This window comes from Thalassophryne amazonica, chromosome 21 (genome assembly GCF_902500255.1).
Source record: "Thalassophryne amazonica chromosome 21, fThaAma1.1, whole genome shotgun sequence".
Taxonomy (NCBI): domain Eukaryota; kingdom Metazoa; phylum Chordata; class Actinopteri; order Batrachoidiformes; family Batrachoididae; genus Thalassophryne; species Thalassophryne amazonica.
In genome coordinates this window covers 36,674,342-36,688,657 of record NC_047123.1, presented here as the reverse complement: position 1 = coordinate 36,688,657, position 14,316 = coordinate 36,674,342, and the positions used below count along the sequence as shown (strand labels likewise).

Below are 14,316 nucleotides of genomic sequence, written 5' to 3'. Positions count from 1 at the left end.
AAAAATAACGTGAAAGCGGCTGTTGCTGTGCACACCGCCTCAAGATTCATTAACTCCACAGAATGTGTTGTTTTCACAAATAATGAGCTTATTTTCATGGAGAACATTGAAAAGTCTGAAATTGATAAACGTGTGTGTGTGTGTGTGTGTGAGATAGAGATGGCCTGCCATGTTGACAGGTTATTGATTATCTGGTTTGCAGGGTGCAGCGGGGTCACACACGCTGCTAATCATGTTGTGTCACTTGGTGATGTGTGCATGAAGGCGGAGCCATGCACTAGTCAGCTGTTTGGATCCGTGACCTGCCTGAGAAACTCATCATGAACTGTATGTTTAAATTGATGTCTGTAAAACGCCTGCAGCTTGATATGAAACGGTTGTTGGTTCTTCACGTGGACACACCACCTGACAGTTGATCAAGAAACCACCAACACATTTTAAATGCACCAAAACTATAAACTAGACATATTTATTCTCGGTGGATGTGGTGGGGTAATGCACGCAGAGCTGTAAAGCTGATTGGTTTTGTTTTAAACGGACAGCACAGGTGCTCTCATCAGACACCTGCTGGCTTCCTCTGGGACCCCTGGGGTGATGACAGGATGACAGGACAGTGACAGAATAGCCCTACCGCCCAGGTGGTGTGTGTGTGTGTACACACTTGACAGAATCAATATTGCAGGAGGCAACGTGCAACAGCAAAGGGACTAAACATCAGGTTACTGCCTCCTCTTTCATCGCTTTCCTCTTATCTTGGGTTTTTGTTTTTTTTTTTTGTTTTTTTTTGTTAAAGCTGCTGGCACAAAAGGCCACCACACCATGTACACAAAGAGGTTTCACTGTAACAGCCACTGATGTAAACACTTTCTCACACATGCAAATATTTTAGTTTTCTCACACCTGCCTCTCAAACCCCATTATCTGTGAAACGGGTATAAATCAAAATGTTCCTAGGAAGCTCCAGTCAGACAGGTGCACATACTTTCTGCTGTCCTCGTTTCCTCTCTTGAGCACACTAGCAGCCGTTTTAAAGCACCGTCACGCTTTCTCCCCTTTCTAATCATTCAGGGCAAACAAGCAGGAGGATCTCGCACTGTCGTGTCATGTGGTTAAAAACAAACTACAAGACTGAACCTCACTAACATGATGACCCTGTAACACGTCACATAAAGACTTCAAACAACGTTCCTATGAGCAAGTTAATGTGGGCGATTTTCTGGAGATATAATATCTAATATTTGACCAATCAATTCCTTTCAGCAGACTGCTGCAATCACTACAATTTTAATTTTATTAATTTTCCCAATTTAAGGAAAACATTCCCCAATTTGTATTTCCTTCATAATTCTGATTTGACCCAAAACTTCAGAACAGGGAATTGCATCATTTAAATCTTTTGTGTTGGTGCTAAAACTCAACACTGGGGCCTCCATTAAGGTTGATGTCTTCTTTAATTTGTCTTCATTTCCGGTTAAGCAAGGTGACAAATTTCCCAAATAAATGTCAATGCATTTAAGCCTAATTGTCCAAAATATGTAGACTTGGCAAAGAGACAAAATATTTGCTTGACCAATCCACATCAACAGTTTATATTGTGGTCATCTTTGCTGAACACAGAGTTTAATTTCCATTAACATCCAATCATAATGATTTGAGCACTGAATGGATGTCTTTGCTGAGTTTCTCCATCCATTCTTCAAACCCGATTTGAACCTTACCTCGTAGCGCGGTCTTGAGGTTGACCTTGGCCTGTCGGTGGAGGTCTTCTACACATGGTGGCCTGCTGCCAGGGAGGAAAACGTTCTCCTGCTGGTGCCACGGAGCCGTGTAGTGAACTGTCCACTTGCTCTCTTCATCCAGGTTAGAAACCGCTGCAGGGACACAGACCAAGTTTTTAAAAATTCTTCAGTTTAATCCACCTTAACCACAAATATCTGCATCTGCAAGAAAATTAAATGACTTTTCATTGAGGGGAAAAAGTCACATCATCTGAAAAACAAGTCGATGAATGTTGGAATGCAGTAGGTGCAAAGTGAAAGAAGGGAACGGTGAAGAGGTGCTTTGTATTAAGGTGTCGATCTTTACACCGTCGAGATGGACAACAGAGATGTCACGCTGTAGGCAGGGAACTCAAAGCTGACAAGCCCCTAACCATTCAAAAAGACAAGGGCTGCATAAAGGAATAAAGGAATGATTTATGACAAAATGTTAAGTCTACTAATAACAGGGATTTTTCTAAAATACTCAAGAAAGTAACAAGTGGACACCAACTGTCCTGGTTGTACAAATAGTGTCAGAGTCAAATAAAACAGGAAAAGTTACACTTTTTTCTCTTGTCAAAAGAAAATGAAGCTAAATTTCTGAAGAGAGATTTAAAAGTCCAGTTAAAAAAAAAAACAACTTATTGCCAAGGTAACTTGTAAGTCAGATCCAAAGACATGTCAAAGAAAACGGCTCAAGCAACATGCTAACACTGTAAACCATCACTTGACCCAATCGGTCACAGTACAGATGTTTCATTTCATCCCTCATTACTCCTGACTTATATAATATTAATCATCCAGCAACCAAACCTGAGTTGTTGATATCAACATAGTAAAAGCGTTTAGTCTCACCCAGTCAGCACAACCAAGACACCGTCGGTGTTGTAACTCTCTGACCAGCACAACTCATCCACGGGACAGGGACAGAGAACTGGACAAACCAGGGATGAAGGGGGCTGGTTTTTGTTAGGCTCCCCTCACAGGTGCAAATGAGGGACAGCGGCATGCACGTGAGACGGGGGAGGACTCTCACTCACCTCTGACACGGTGATTACAGGGGTTGGGCCGATGGTTACAAACTGGTCTTCAGAGCAAGTGTGAGACTGTGTGAGAGCGCTCTGGTTTCAGGACGTCTCAACACGGATCTTTTATTGTACAACAATTTTATGACAAACCTACATTTATTCATTTGTGACAATAAAGGTGGAAACAACAAGTACAGTGAAGCTGGCAGGGTTGGACTTTTTAAGTCACACCCCAGTGACAATGATCTGAACATGGGTCTGGTCTGGTCACCACGTGTCCGACTGGTCCAACCGGTAGTGCTGAAAGTAAAGTCAGAGTTTCTCATACATTGAATTATTTGTGGTGGCCAACCACAATAACAAAACGTCACCATGTTTAACCGTAGCAACGTTTCAGCTGAGGAGCAGAGCGACTGAATGCTCTGCTCCTCAGCTTTGGAACTCACTTCCTCCTGACCTTCGCAATACTCGGTCACATTCCCTGTTCAAATCTGGTCTCAAAACATATTTATTTTGTGTTGTATACATTGTAATGTTTTGATTTTATTGCTGTTATTTTAATGTATGTGTTGTAAGGTGACCTTGAGTTCCATTAAATAAAATGGATTATTATTATCATCATCATCATCATCTCAGGTGCAATAACCAAATAGGTAACGAGGCGTAATGTCCATGAAGACATCTGCAGAGTTACACAATGCCCACAAACACCACAACCCCCCCACACAGAGCTGATGGGCAGCACCACTTGCAGAAGGCTAGCTGCTAGTTTGAATCTGGCGCTGCCACCGTCACCACAGCGCCTCCTGTTTCCTTTTTTCCCCTTAATCTTTTTTTAGGCTGCTCCTGTTATGGATCTGAACGCTGACGTGGCACAAGTTTGGTGCTTCCTGACCAACTTCAAATCTAAAAGGAGAAACAACATTGTTTTTTTTATGGTGGTAGGAAACCAGAGTACTTGGAAGTCCACTGAAATTCCACACAGAAAAGAGTCGGGCATTTGTGGGCTTGAACCCAGGTCCTTCTTCCTGCGAGGCCACCTCGTGTGCCACTGGTGTTCCCGTTTAGCTCAGTAAAAATGTATGAATTTGCTCCCGTGATGTTGGGCACATGTGGACAAATTTTGAATTTTCTCACTCAAACACCCAACAAGCAACAGGTAGCCCCCCCCCCGCCCCGCCACCCCACCTTCTGAACATGGGTTTGAATAGACCTGAGTCAGGTAGGTAGACCAAGGACAAGAGGACTGTGGACACAAAGCCTGTATTGTCTGTCTTCGTCAGGCCTTTCAGGGCCACAATACGGCCCAGCCCCTCAAAACACATGTGCACGTACACGCACACATGATTATGGGACAAAGGTCTTTCAAAAGTCTACTAATAACGTGGACTGAAAGCAAAGGGGTTATTTTTCAGTCGCACTTGCGAAATTCACCAGTTTATGTTGACAGAACAATCACCAGGAGCCAATCATGTTTTATAAAGACCTCAGAAAAAAAAAAGATTTAGAGAAAGAAGAATAAAAAGATTTCATTGCAGTCTGGTACACAGGAGCATTTTTCTTAAAAAAAAAAAAAAAAAAAGACTTGAAATTTTTCCTCTAGTTTCCCAAAAGATATGTGAGATTCGAGCCTAGATTCAAATCCTTCTCTGCACCACTCAACCATGACACAGTATAACTGGACATACGACACACAGTTGTTGCACACGCCACACTAACTAATCCAAAAAGAACGGGGTTCAACAACAGACCAAACAGAGTAAAGCACAAATACACGCCCGCTGAACAACAACCTGTTTTCTAATTACTCATCATTTTATGTTTCTAATGACTCTGCACGCATTTAGAGAAGGTCAGAGTTTGATGTCCCTGTGCAGGTTCGGGTCACCAGCAGGGCAACGCCTGCAAACCCTAAACTAGAGAAACCTGCACACGCCACACTAACTAATCCAATCCAGGCTCAAACCCAGCACAAACTCACTAACTACTTCAAACTCATGTGACTCCTCCCACAAAAAGAACGGGGTTCAACAACAGACCAAACAGAGTAAAGCACAAATACACGCCCGCTGAACAACTCTGAGCTAATGATTAATATCAGACCTGACTGTGACACATCCACGCGTCCTATAAATACACCTGAGATTAGAGTCAACACAAGCAGCTTGGTCCGCATCCATCAACGTCTTACATGCATGTGACTAAAGCACAGCCATTGATAAAACAAATTACATTTAAATTGGAAATACATGTGAATGCACTATTCAGCAGAGCAGCAAAGTCTGACCAATAACAAAACACAAATTCCTGTTTTAATCTGACACAATTACAAAGTGCATTCGTGCAGCACAACCAGTGCACACGTGCATCCCAATGACATGCACATAAAATGTTTTACTCTGCTGGAGTGGTAATAATCCAAACAAGAGTCATTCAATGTATGATCCCAAATATTTCCACGTGTGGCAAAAGCAGGTTTTAGATATTTCATGAGACAACCCAGATCAAGGGTTGAAGAAAATAACATGCACTTTGACTAATATATTATATATATTTTTTACTTTTACATGAGTCTGTTTCTCAAAGAGGAATTTTCACTTTTACTTGAGTAATTTTTATGGTAGTAATTTGACTTTTTCCTTGTGCAAATCTGCTTTCAAAACAACTTGAGTTAGTCTATTTATATGTGCAAAGACTCAACTGTGGAGAACCAACACTTCAAATAAACTGGTAGAAAACATGGATGGTAACTAAGGATGTAGCTCAGTTGTCAAGGGCACAAACTAAAAAAAAAGCCCTCAGTATTACACACACTATGGGGTCTTTTAACCAGCAAAGATACCCCTCAAACATTCTTAATCTGTATAGAAATCTACTAAACATTTTGGGACACCCCCCAGGTTGACGACCACGACAAACACATTTCCATTCTGTTGGGAAACAGCAATAAGTACAGTATCTTACCCTTTCTTTTGAAGTACTTTATCACAGATTTTAACGAGGTCCCAATGAAAACCATTATTCCACTTCAGAAGACAAATCCAGGGAATAAACGAGAAAATGGTTTGAACAAGTGCCGGTGTCTCCACTCACATTCTCACATCACGGCGATTTGGTTGAGTGTGCACATCCACCGCACTGACAATGAGCCTCTGCGTCTCTCTCTCTCTCTCCCTCTCCACATGGTCTGCTCCCTCCCCATCATCACTCCTCCCTCCACAGAGACAAACACAGCAGGAGGGGTGTCGGAGCGGCCCCTCTGTGTTTTGGTTACCAAGGAGTCCTGGCTGCATCTCCCTTTATGTCTCATCAGTTGTTCGCTCTCTGCTGTCGTCCCGTGTTTCATTTGGACTTTCTTTTCTTGCTCTGCGGGACTCAGACTATAGGTGGAGGTTAAATGTGCTCTACTGGAAACATCAGACAGTCCTACTGGATCATTATGTGTTCCCTGCTCCTTGTCTTTTCACCAATCTGACAGACTCACCTCGGGAATATTTATGCATCCAATTAAACTATTATCTCCCCCTTCCTGATTACTATTATGCAAATATGAAATACTCCGTGAGATACTACAAGTGTTTCCAGGAAGACGGATATTCTACCTGCATGCAAAGTACAAAACAAACATCATCATCCATATTTGAATTCAGTGTTATTACAGATTACAATTCTATGCTTTTAATGTCGGGCCATTAGCAGGATTACTCAAACACAAAAGTAATTTAACAAAACTTGGTGGGATGGTTGGAAGGATCATGAAAAAAAGCTCAAAAGGGGTGAAGCAGGAAATGTGAAAATATTTTTTTTATAATATAAGAAATATGAATACAAGTGGTTTTTATGATACGTGGTTGAAAGGTTGGACCATTATTCCAAACCGAAGGTGCACGGAAGAAGTGCATACTATGTCCATGCAAATGTCTTTGAAAATGACTGATCCTTAGTGGCCCGCTGCGTCCACATGTCCCCCGAATCTGCGGCGTGCATGAATACGGATCCCATACAATCCTCCTATTGTACAATCTGCTCACAACCTATCGCTCACAATCATGTTCCAAACCCATTCAAACATATGCACACACCCTCATAAACACACGCACACACACACACACACACACACACACACACACACACACACACACACACACTAGAGTGGCACAGCTCCCCCCTCTCAGCCATATCTCTTTTCAGGCCAAATGGATTGGGGCGGAGGGAGGAGGCTCCAACAACAGCATGAATGGGAGTGCAAATGATCCTTGAATTTGGATAAAACAGGTCCCCCCCCACTTTATTCATATGGGGGTGGGGGTGCGGGGTGGGGTGGAGGTGGAGGTAGGGTGCTGACCAGCAACATGAAAAAAAGTTAGTTTTGCCAAATTAAAATTTACACATGATTAAAATGTGATAATGTGAACGTGCGCTTTGATCTTATGACATTGTAATGGGCACTTTTTTCTGGACAATTTTATTAGATGATTTATCAATCAAAAAAATAATTGGCACATTAATCAGTTATAATAATTGTCAACTACACCGCCAAAACTGTGGCAAAAACCGTAAAATGGCACTTGAATTTTTATTTGAGAAACAGTTTTTAATCAAACTCCATCATCAAAGCTGCTAACTGACCTACAAGACCTGTGTCGACCGACAGGGGGCGCCACAGTGCAGAAACTCTGATTGTCCGAGTGAGAAGCGATGACACACCTGAACATTCTGAGTATCCGCGTCCAGTCAGCGCACCACACTGTGTGACACGCGTACAGTATCAGGATAATACAGAAGAAGTTCATTAAAGAGCTCGTTGTTGTTGGAGTAGAACACGTGAACAGTAACAGACAGGTCACCAGCTCGGTCTGCTGCAGGATAGGTCCATATGTAGGACACCTGTCGGATTAGGGCTATCTATCCATTCATCCATATATCCTCCTGTGCATTTCCAAAGAAGGACAGACTCCTCCCCCTGCCCACGTGTGCCCATGTGCCCTCGGCTCCACAGCCCAAACAATATCAATCTTTCATCTGCTCGTAGTCCAAACAGTAAGAGTGCAGACTCTGTGGATGCAGCTCCGTCTGGAGAAAACTAACACAGCCGAGCAAACATCAAGGATTATTATAACCAGTCAGTCCCAGGAGTTATCGGCAACGCAGTTACCAAGAGGTGTTCCCCAAAAAGTATTCTTCTTCTTTTGTTTTTTTAACCCTCTTGAATCAGCACAAGCTCATGAAATTTTGAGTAAAGGTATGTGAAAGTGATGTCCTTACGAAAACCAGTTTGTGCGCGTTCAAAAACGGCAACATGACAATCCAACCAAACTGTGATTTTGGTCTTCAAATATATCACCCCCTGGAGGAAATGAGGACAAATACATGGATGATGGCTCATTACGTTAAAAATAACTGGAATTTGACAGTTAAAACCCTGTGTGACTCCAACATTAGAACATTATCCAGTTTCTTAATATCCTCATTAACTATTCTGGGAACAGTGCTAATGTGAAGGAAAAAAAAAACCTCTGTATGCTTGTTTCAATTTGTAATAAAATAAATAATTAACATTCATCAATATCTTACTCTATTTTCATTAGCGGTAAACAAACGATAAGAGTGATGACGGCTATTAGAATAGCTAATGGAGTGTTTAAGTGGGAATGGCTGCAGGAAGAATAAAAGTGGGATTGGTGTTGATGGGAATTATTAACATGCCACGTTAAATTACAAATTCTAATTAAGGCTGAATAACCGATGTGACAGTGAGAATGGAGTGATGCTGAACGTGTTCATCCTTTTTCCCACCTTGCTTGGTTCCAGTTGTAAAGCAGCCAGACAGATGATGCTACACAATCTCACTCGCACTTACACAAAACCCACAACATTTAAATCCAAGACTGTAACACCAAATTCCCTCCAGCTCCGTCATTCCAAACACTGACAAGATAACCCCCCCCCCCATCCACCTTATCCACTGTCAGATCTCTCTGTTCCCTGATTCTTCTATCTTTCTACCCCAGTTCTCCTCTTCCTCTCAGACGGCAATGCTTTCCTGACTTTAATCTCGCCTGTATCGATTTTCCTATGCTCCTCCTTCATTTTCTTGTTCAGCTTTGACCTTGCACACCTTCCCCTTGCTAGAAAACCTGCTAAATGGAGATAAGCAGGAAAAGGAGTGAAGCAGAAAACAGGTCAAGTATTTGTCTCACATACACGTGGATACACACAGACGCGGTGGACCTGTGCTGATTACATTTGTTACCGAGCCAATCGGGTATGATATTAAAAGTGTTAAGAGAGACACACCTAAAGGGTCACCACATTAAAAAAAAAAATCACCTTACTGTCAACAGTGAGGGAGGCTCCAGCTAACAAGGTTGACCCTCGGCAGCTCAATAATGGGTCTGGAAAAGACACACAACCGTAATTAACACATATTAATGCTTGATATGAACTGAATCCCCCCCCCCCAAAAAAATCACGAGAGAGTCAACACTTGGAAACAAAAGGGGCAATTAAAGTTCTTCAAAGTCACCTCCTGAAAACACACCGAATCCCTTCACAGAGGTCAAGGTGAGAGAGGTTAAGCTGAATAAACACAAAGTGATGACCACTATTCAGTCACTAATGACTTTAGCAGAGGCCAAAGTTCCCACGTGGACTGACTGACCTTCATCTGGCACACAAACCCAAAGCAAACATTGGGGTTGTCTCCATACACCTTTTCAGACACGTAAGAGGAACATTTTGAATTTCAAACATGCTCTCTGTATGTGTGTGTGTGTGTGTGTCATACACTTCATCTTGAAGTACACAAACCCGCTGTAACGTACGAGGTCTGTTAGAAAAGTATCAGACCTTTTTATTTTTGCAAAAACCTTATGGATTTGAATCACGTGTACTTGCATGAGCAAACCTTGAACCTCCGTGCACATGCGTGAACTTTTTCACATCTGTTGATTGCATCATTTTCTGGTAAGCAGCCTTTGTGTGAGGACATGTGCAGTGCGCTCGGTGGATTTTCATTTCAAGGAAAAAGACGGAACGACTGGAGCAGCGCTGCATCAAATTTTGCCAGAAACTGGGCGACAGCCAGGTGGAAACCATTCGGATGATTCAGACGGCTTTCGGTGACTTTTCAGTCGTGTGACTATCCGAAAAATTGTGGAAGAGGTGGGCATGTCACAGCATGTCCTGTGAGACTTCAACACAAAGGCGCTTTTGCTCCGCCGTCAGCTTCGGCACGAATTTCACCTCCACTCTTTCATGGCCAAATCTTCTGTCACAGTGGAATGTACCGAAAAAGTGCTGATGTCCACCTCTTCTGCAATTTCTCGGATAGTCACACGACGGTCCCACATCACCACAGCGTTCACTTTGGAATGATCTGGTCATTTCAGCATGTTGATGGCCGACCGGAGCGTGGCTCGCTCTCCACTGTTGTGCGGACATCTTTAAACTGGTTGTACCGCTCCTTAATCTGTGTGATGCCCATAGGATTGTCACCGAAAGCCGTCTGAATCATCAGAATGGTTTCCACCTGGCTGTCGCCCAGTTTCTGGCAAAATTTGATGCGGCGCTGCTCCAGTCGTTCCGTCTTTTTCCTTGAAATGAAAATCCCCGAGCGCACAACATGTCCCACACAAAGGCTGCTTACCAGGAAATGACGCAATCGACAGGCGTGAAAAAGTTCACGCATGCGCACGAAGGTTCAAGGTTTGCTCATGCAAGCACAGGTGATTCAAATCCATCAGGTTTTTGCAAAAAATAAAAAGGTCCGATACTTTTCTAACAGACCTCGTACATTCCTATGGCACTATCCCGCTGTGTCCATCTGTATTTACACTCTGGTTCTGACAGTTTGGCTGAGTCTCAATTCTACCCCTCTGCCCTTCCCCTTACCCCTTCCCCTCCGTTTTGCGCGGGCACGAGAGACAGAGGGGTGTCTCAATTCTCTTTTTGGAGCGAGACGGAGGGGTAGGTAGAGGGTTTCAAACCCCTCCGTTTGGAGTGAATCTGGATGCACACTCCGTTTGGAGGGGGTAGGAGGAGCTTACTGTTGTCTTCGAAAAAACAAACATGGCACCGAAAGAGCCCCACAAATGAAGCGGCTTTCATTACAAATTACGCTGTTTAGAAAGTTAGAACTTGCCAAAAAACTTTACAGGCAGTTGTCTATGACAGTAACATGTAGGCTGCTGGATGCATGTTGCATATATTGCCGTTCTGAAGAATATCGTAACTTCGCTCGTGTGCTGAGGTGTTATAGTGCATATACACAACGATACGATAAGACACTTTTATATCTCACAACGGAGAAAATCATGATAAAGGATAAGCACGTTAATTTGTATGTTCATAAATCTTTGGATAATAGCGACCCCTGCTTTTGGATTTCAAGGTCTGTAACGTGTGTAATTAGTAAACAAACGGGGAGCCCTGAACACACTCGTCTCCTAATAAGCTTTCAGGAAGAAAATGAGAAGTTTCATCAATGTTGAAAAATATCTACACACATATGTATATGTGTAACACATAACCTGACGTCCTAACAGACTGATATTATTTGTCAAGGAAATTTCTAAAGAAAATAGAGCTGGATGCAAAAAATGGGAGAATTTGAAAAAGAAATATAAGGTGAACAGAACTAGATGCAGCCCAAAACATACATACAGATGCTGGTCATATAATTAGAATATCATGAAAAAGTTGATTTATTTCAGTAATTCCATTCAAAAAGTGAAACTTGTATAATGTATACATTCATTGCACACAGACTTATATATTTCAAGTGTTTATTTATTTTAATTACTAATTAACTAATTAGTAATTAATAACAAATCAATCAATGATTAATCAAACAATATTACTATTATTGATTAATTATTATTAGTATTATTAACAAAGATTAATTACTAATTATTTATTAATACTATTAATTATTGTTAGTTATTATTATTATTATTATTATAAATTACAAATTAATTACATTAATTAACATGACATGATTGCGATGCGTCAAAGAAATCTGCAAATTCCTCTATTTCTTTGCATTTACACAGAAAGGCGAGAAAATAAAAAGAGCAAACAGTCTAACTGCAACAAGTTGCATTTCAGTTGCCATGTTAAAAAACAGTGAAGACGGCAGTTTGACACAGGCAGTTTTTTTTTTTTTTCTCCTAAGGCAGAGGGGTGTCTCAGTTCATAGGGCTAGAGGCATACCCCTTCACCTTACCCCTTGTTTTAAAGGGGTAGACGTAGGGGTAGGGCCAAGGGGAAGGGGAAGGGGTACAAAAGAGAATTGAGATTGGGGGTTTGACTCTAATAAGTGACCTCAGACTTTCTGGATATTTTTGGGGAAAAAAACAAGCTCTGCTAATCTGGAATCAAAGTGCAAATGACTGTCTAATGAAATTACTGAACCCCACCTAGAAAATGTTTGCCACCACGTTAACTGAAGTTTCCCATCAAACGTGACATGTATCTCTAAAGTGAGGGCAAACTGGTGTCAAAGTGTGTGTTTCTTCCGTCTCTCTGACTCTTTCATATGGAGGTTACTGGGCCACTCCGGTCTGCCTCCCACACCTCTCTGATGGTGATTCCGTCTGACCTACTCCATTGAAACAGCTGGGAGACAAACCCATAGATGCCCCCCACACACACACTTAAGAGAAACACGACTACGAGCTTTCACAGAACTACACTTTCCACTCAGTACCGCACATTCATTCATGGAACATCTCAAAAGTGGTCCAAACTGTTGGATACCTGAATTGCGAGTCCACAATTAAGAACATTTTCAGGAATAAATTCTTCATCATGAATTATTACCGCAGACTGTTACTGCCGCCGTCTACTAATATTTGACTGCAGAATCTTTGACAACAATGACAACCTCTAAACATTTCTTGCAGCCATCTGCTTGAATTTTCTGTCACTCTTCCATTGTAAGTTCTTCTTGCAGTGACACAGGAAAGGACTTCAGTCGGATTTTGGTTGGGACTCATTACCGGCCCGTTTAACACAGTCCATCTTTTCCTTTTCAACCATTCTTTTCTGCTGTTGGATGTGTATTTTGGGTCTGTGTCCTGCTGAAAGTACCAAAAGACCTTCACCTCAAAGCTGGTGTTACTACACCTTTCTCTCTAAGATGCCGTGGTAATCTATTGGCCTCATCGTTTCTTTGAAACATTCAGTGCCTCCACGATCAAAGGCAGCAAAACACTCCTGGAGCGTGATAGAACCTGCACCATATTTTACCGTAGGTAGGGTGTTTTGTCTTTATAGACTTAAATCACTTGTCTATGAACTAACTGATGCTCTGCATTCACATAGTAGGAGAAACATGCCCATATCATGATGCTTGCACCACCATGCTTCACTGTCTTCACTGTGAACTGTGGCTTGAATTCACAGTTTGGGGGTCGTCTCACAAACTGTCTGTGGCTCTTGGACCCAAAAAGAACAGTTTTACTCTCATCAGTCCACAAAATATTCCTCCATTTCTCTTTAGGCCAGTTGATGTGTTCTTTGGTACATTGTAACCTCTTCTGCACATGTCTTTTATTTAACAGAGGGACTTTGCGGGGGACTCTTGCAAATAAATTAGCTTCACACAGGTGTCTTCTAACTGTCACAGCACTTACAGGTAACTCCAGACTGTCTTTGATCATCCTGGAGCTGATCAATGGGTGAGCCTTTGCCATTCTGGTTATTCTTCTATCCATTTTGATGGTTGTTTTCTGTTTTCTTCCACACGTCTCTGTTTTTTTTTTGTCCATTTTAAAGCATTGGAGATCATTGTAGATGAACAGCCTATAATTTTTTTGCACCTGCGTATAAGTTTTCTCCTGTTCAATCAACTTTTTAATCAAAACCTGAACTGCTTTACTGCTGTTTTATTTGATTTTATTAGATCTTATTTTACGTTTTATTTATCTTACTAGGTCTTATTATACTTCTTCCTTTACTTCCATGTATTTTATGTATCTTATCTTTGTTTTATTCGTGTGTTTGTATGACTATGTTTGTATTTTAGTGTTGTCTTTTTTGTGCTGGTGAGCCGAAGACAATTTTCCACATCGGTGGACCATAAAGAATTATTCTATTCTATTCTAAACTACGCTGTTCTTCTGAACAATGTCTTGAACATCCCATTTTCCTCAGGCTTTCAAAGAGAAAAGCATGTTCAACAGGTGCTGGCTTCATCCTTAAATAGGGGACACCTGATTCACACCTGTTTGTTCCACAGAACTGACGAACTCACTGACTGAATGCCACACTACTATTATTGTGAACACCCCCTTTTCTCCTTTTTTTTACTAATAGCCCAATTTCATAGCCTTAAGAGTGTGCATATCATGAATGCTTGGTCTTGTTGGATTTGTGAGAATCTACTGGTACCTTGTTTCCCATGTAACAATAAGAAATATACTCAAAACCTGGATTAATCTTTTTAGTCACATAGCACTACTATTATTCTGAACACTACTGTACATGCAGCAGTATTCTTCTGAGTGAAAGGCAGCGGGGCCTCA

The 14,316-nt window shown here is 41.7% G+C and overlaps 1 protein-coding gene across 10 annotated transcripts in view; it reads right to left on the bottom strand.

Moving 5' to 3' along the window:
* nhsl1b (NHS-like 1b) overlaps positions 1-14,316 on the bottom strand; it is a 111,638-nt gene that overhangs the window by 18,153 nt on the left and 79,169 nt on the right. For 8 of the 10 annotated variants that reach the window (XM_034162337.1, XM_034162338.1, XM_034162340.1 and 5 more), the window contains exon 2: positions 1,719-1,871. In XM_034162337.1, coding sequence (XP_034018228.1) covers positions 1,719-1,871 — 153 coding nt within the window. Of the gene's footprint in view, positions 1-1,718; positions 1,872-5,752; positions 5,973-14,316 lie in introns of those variants that run through there. The other 2 variants (XM_034162344.1, XM_034162343.1) reach the window with 2 other exon arrangements.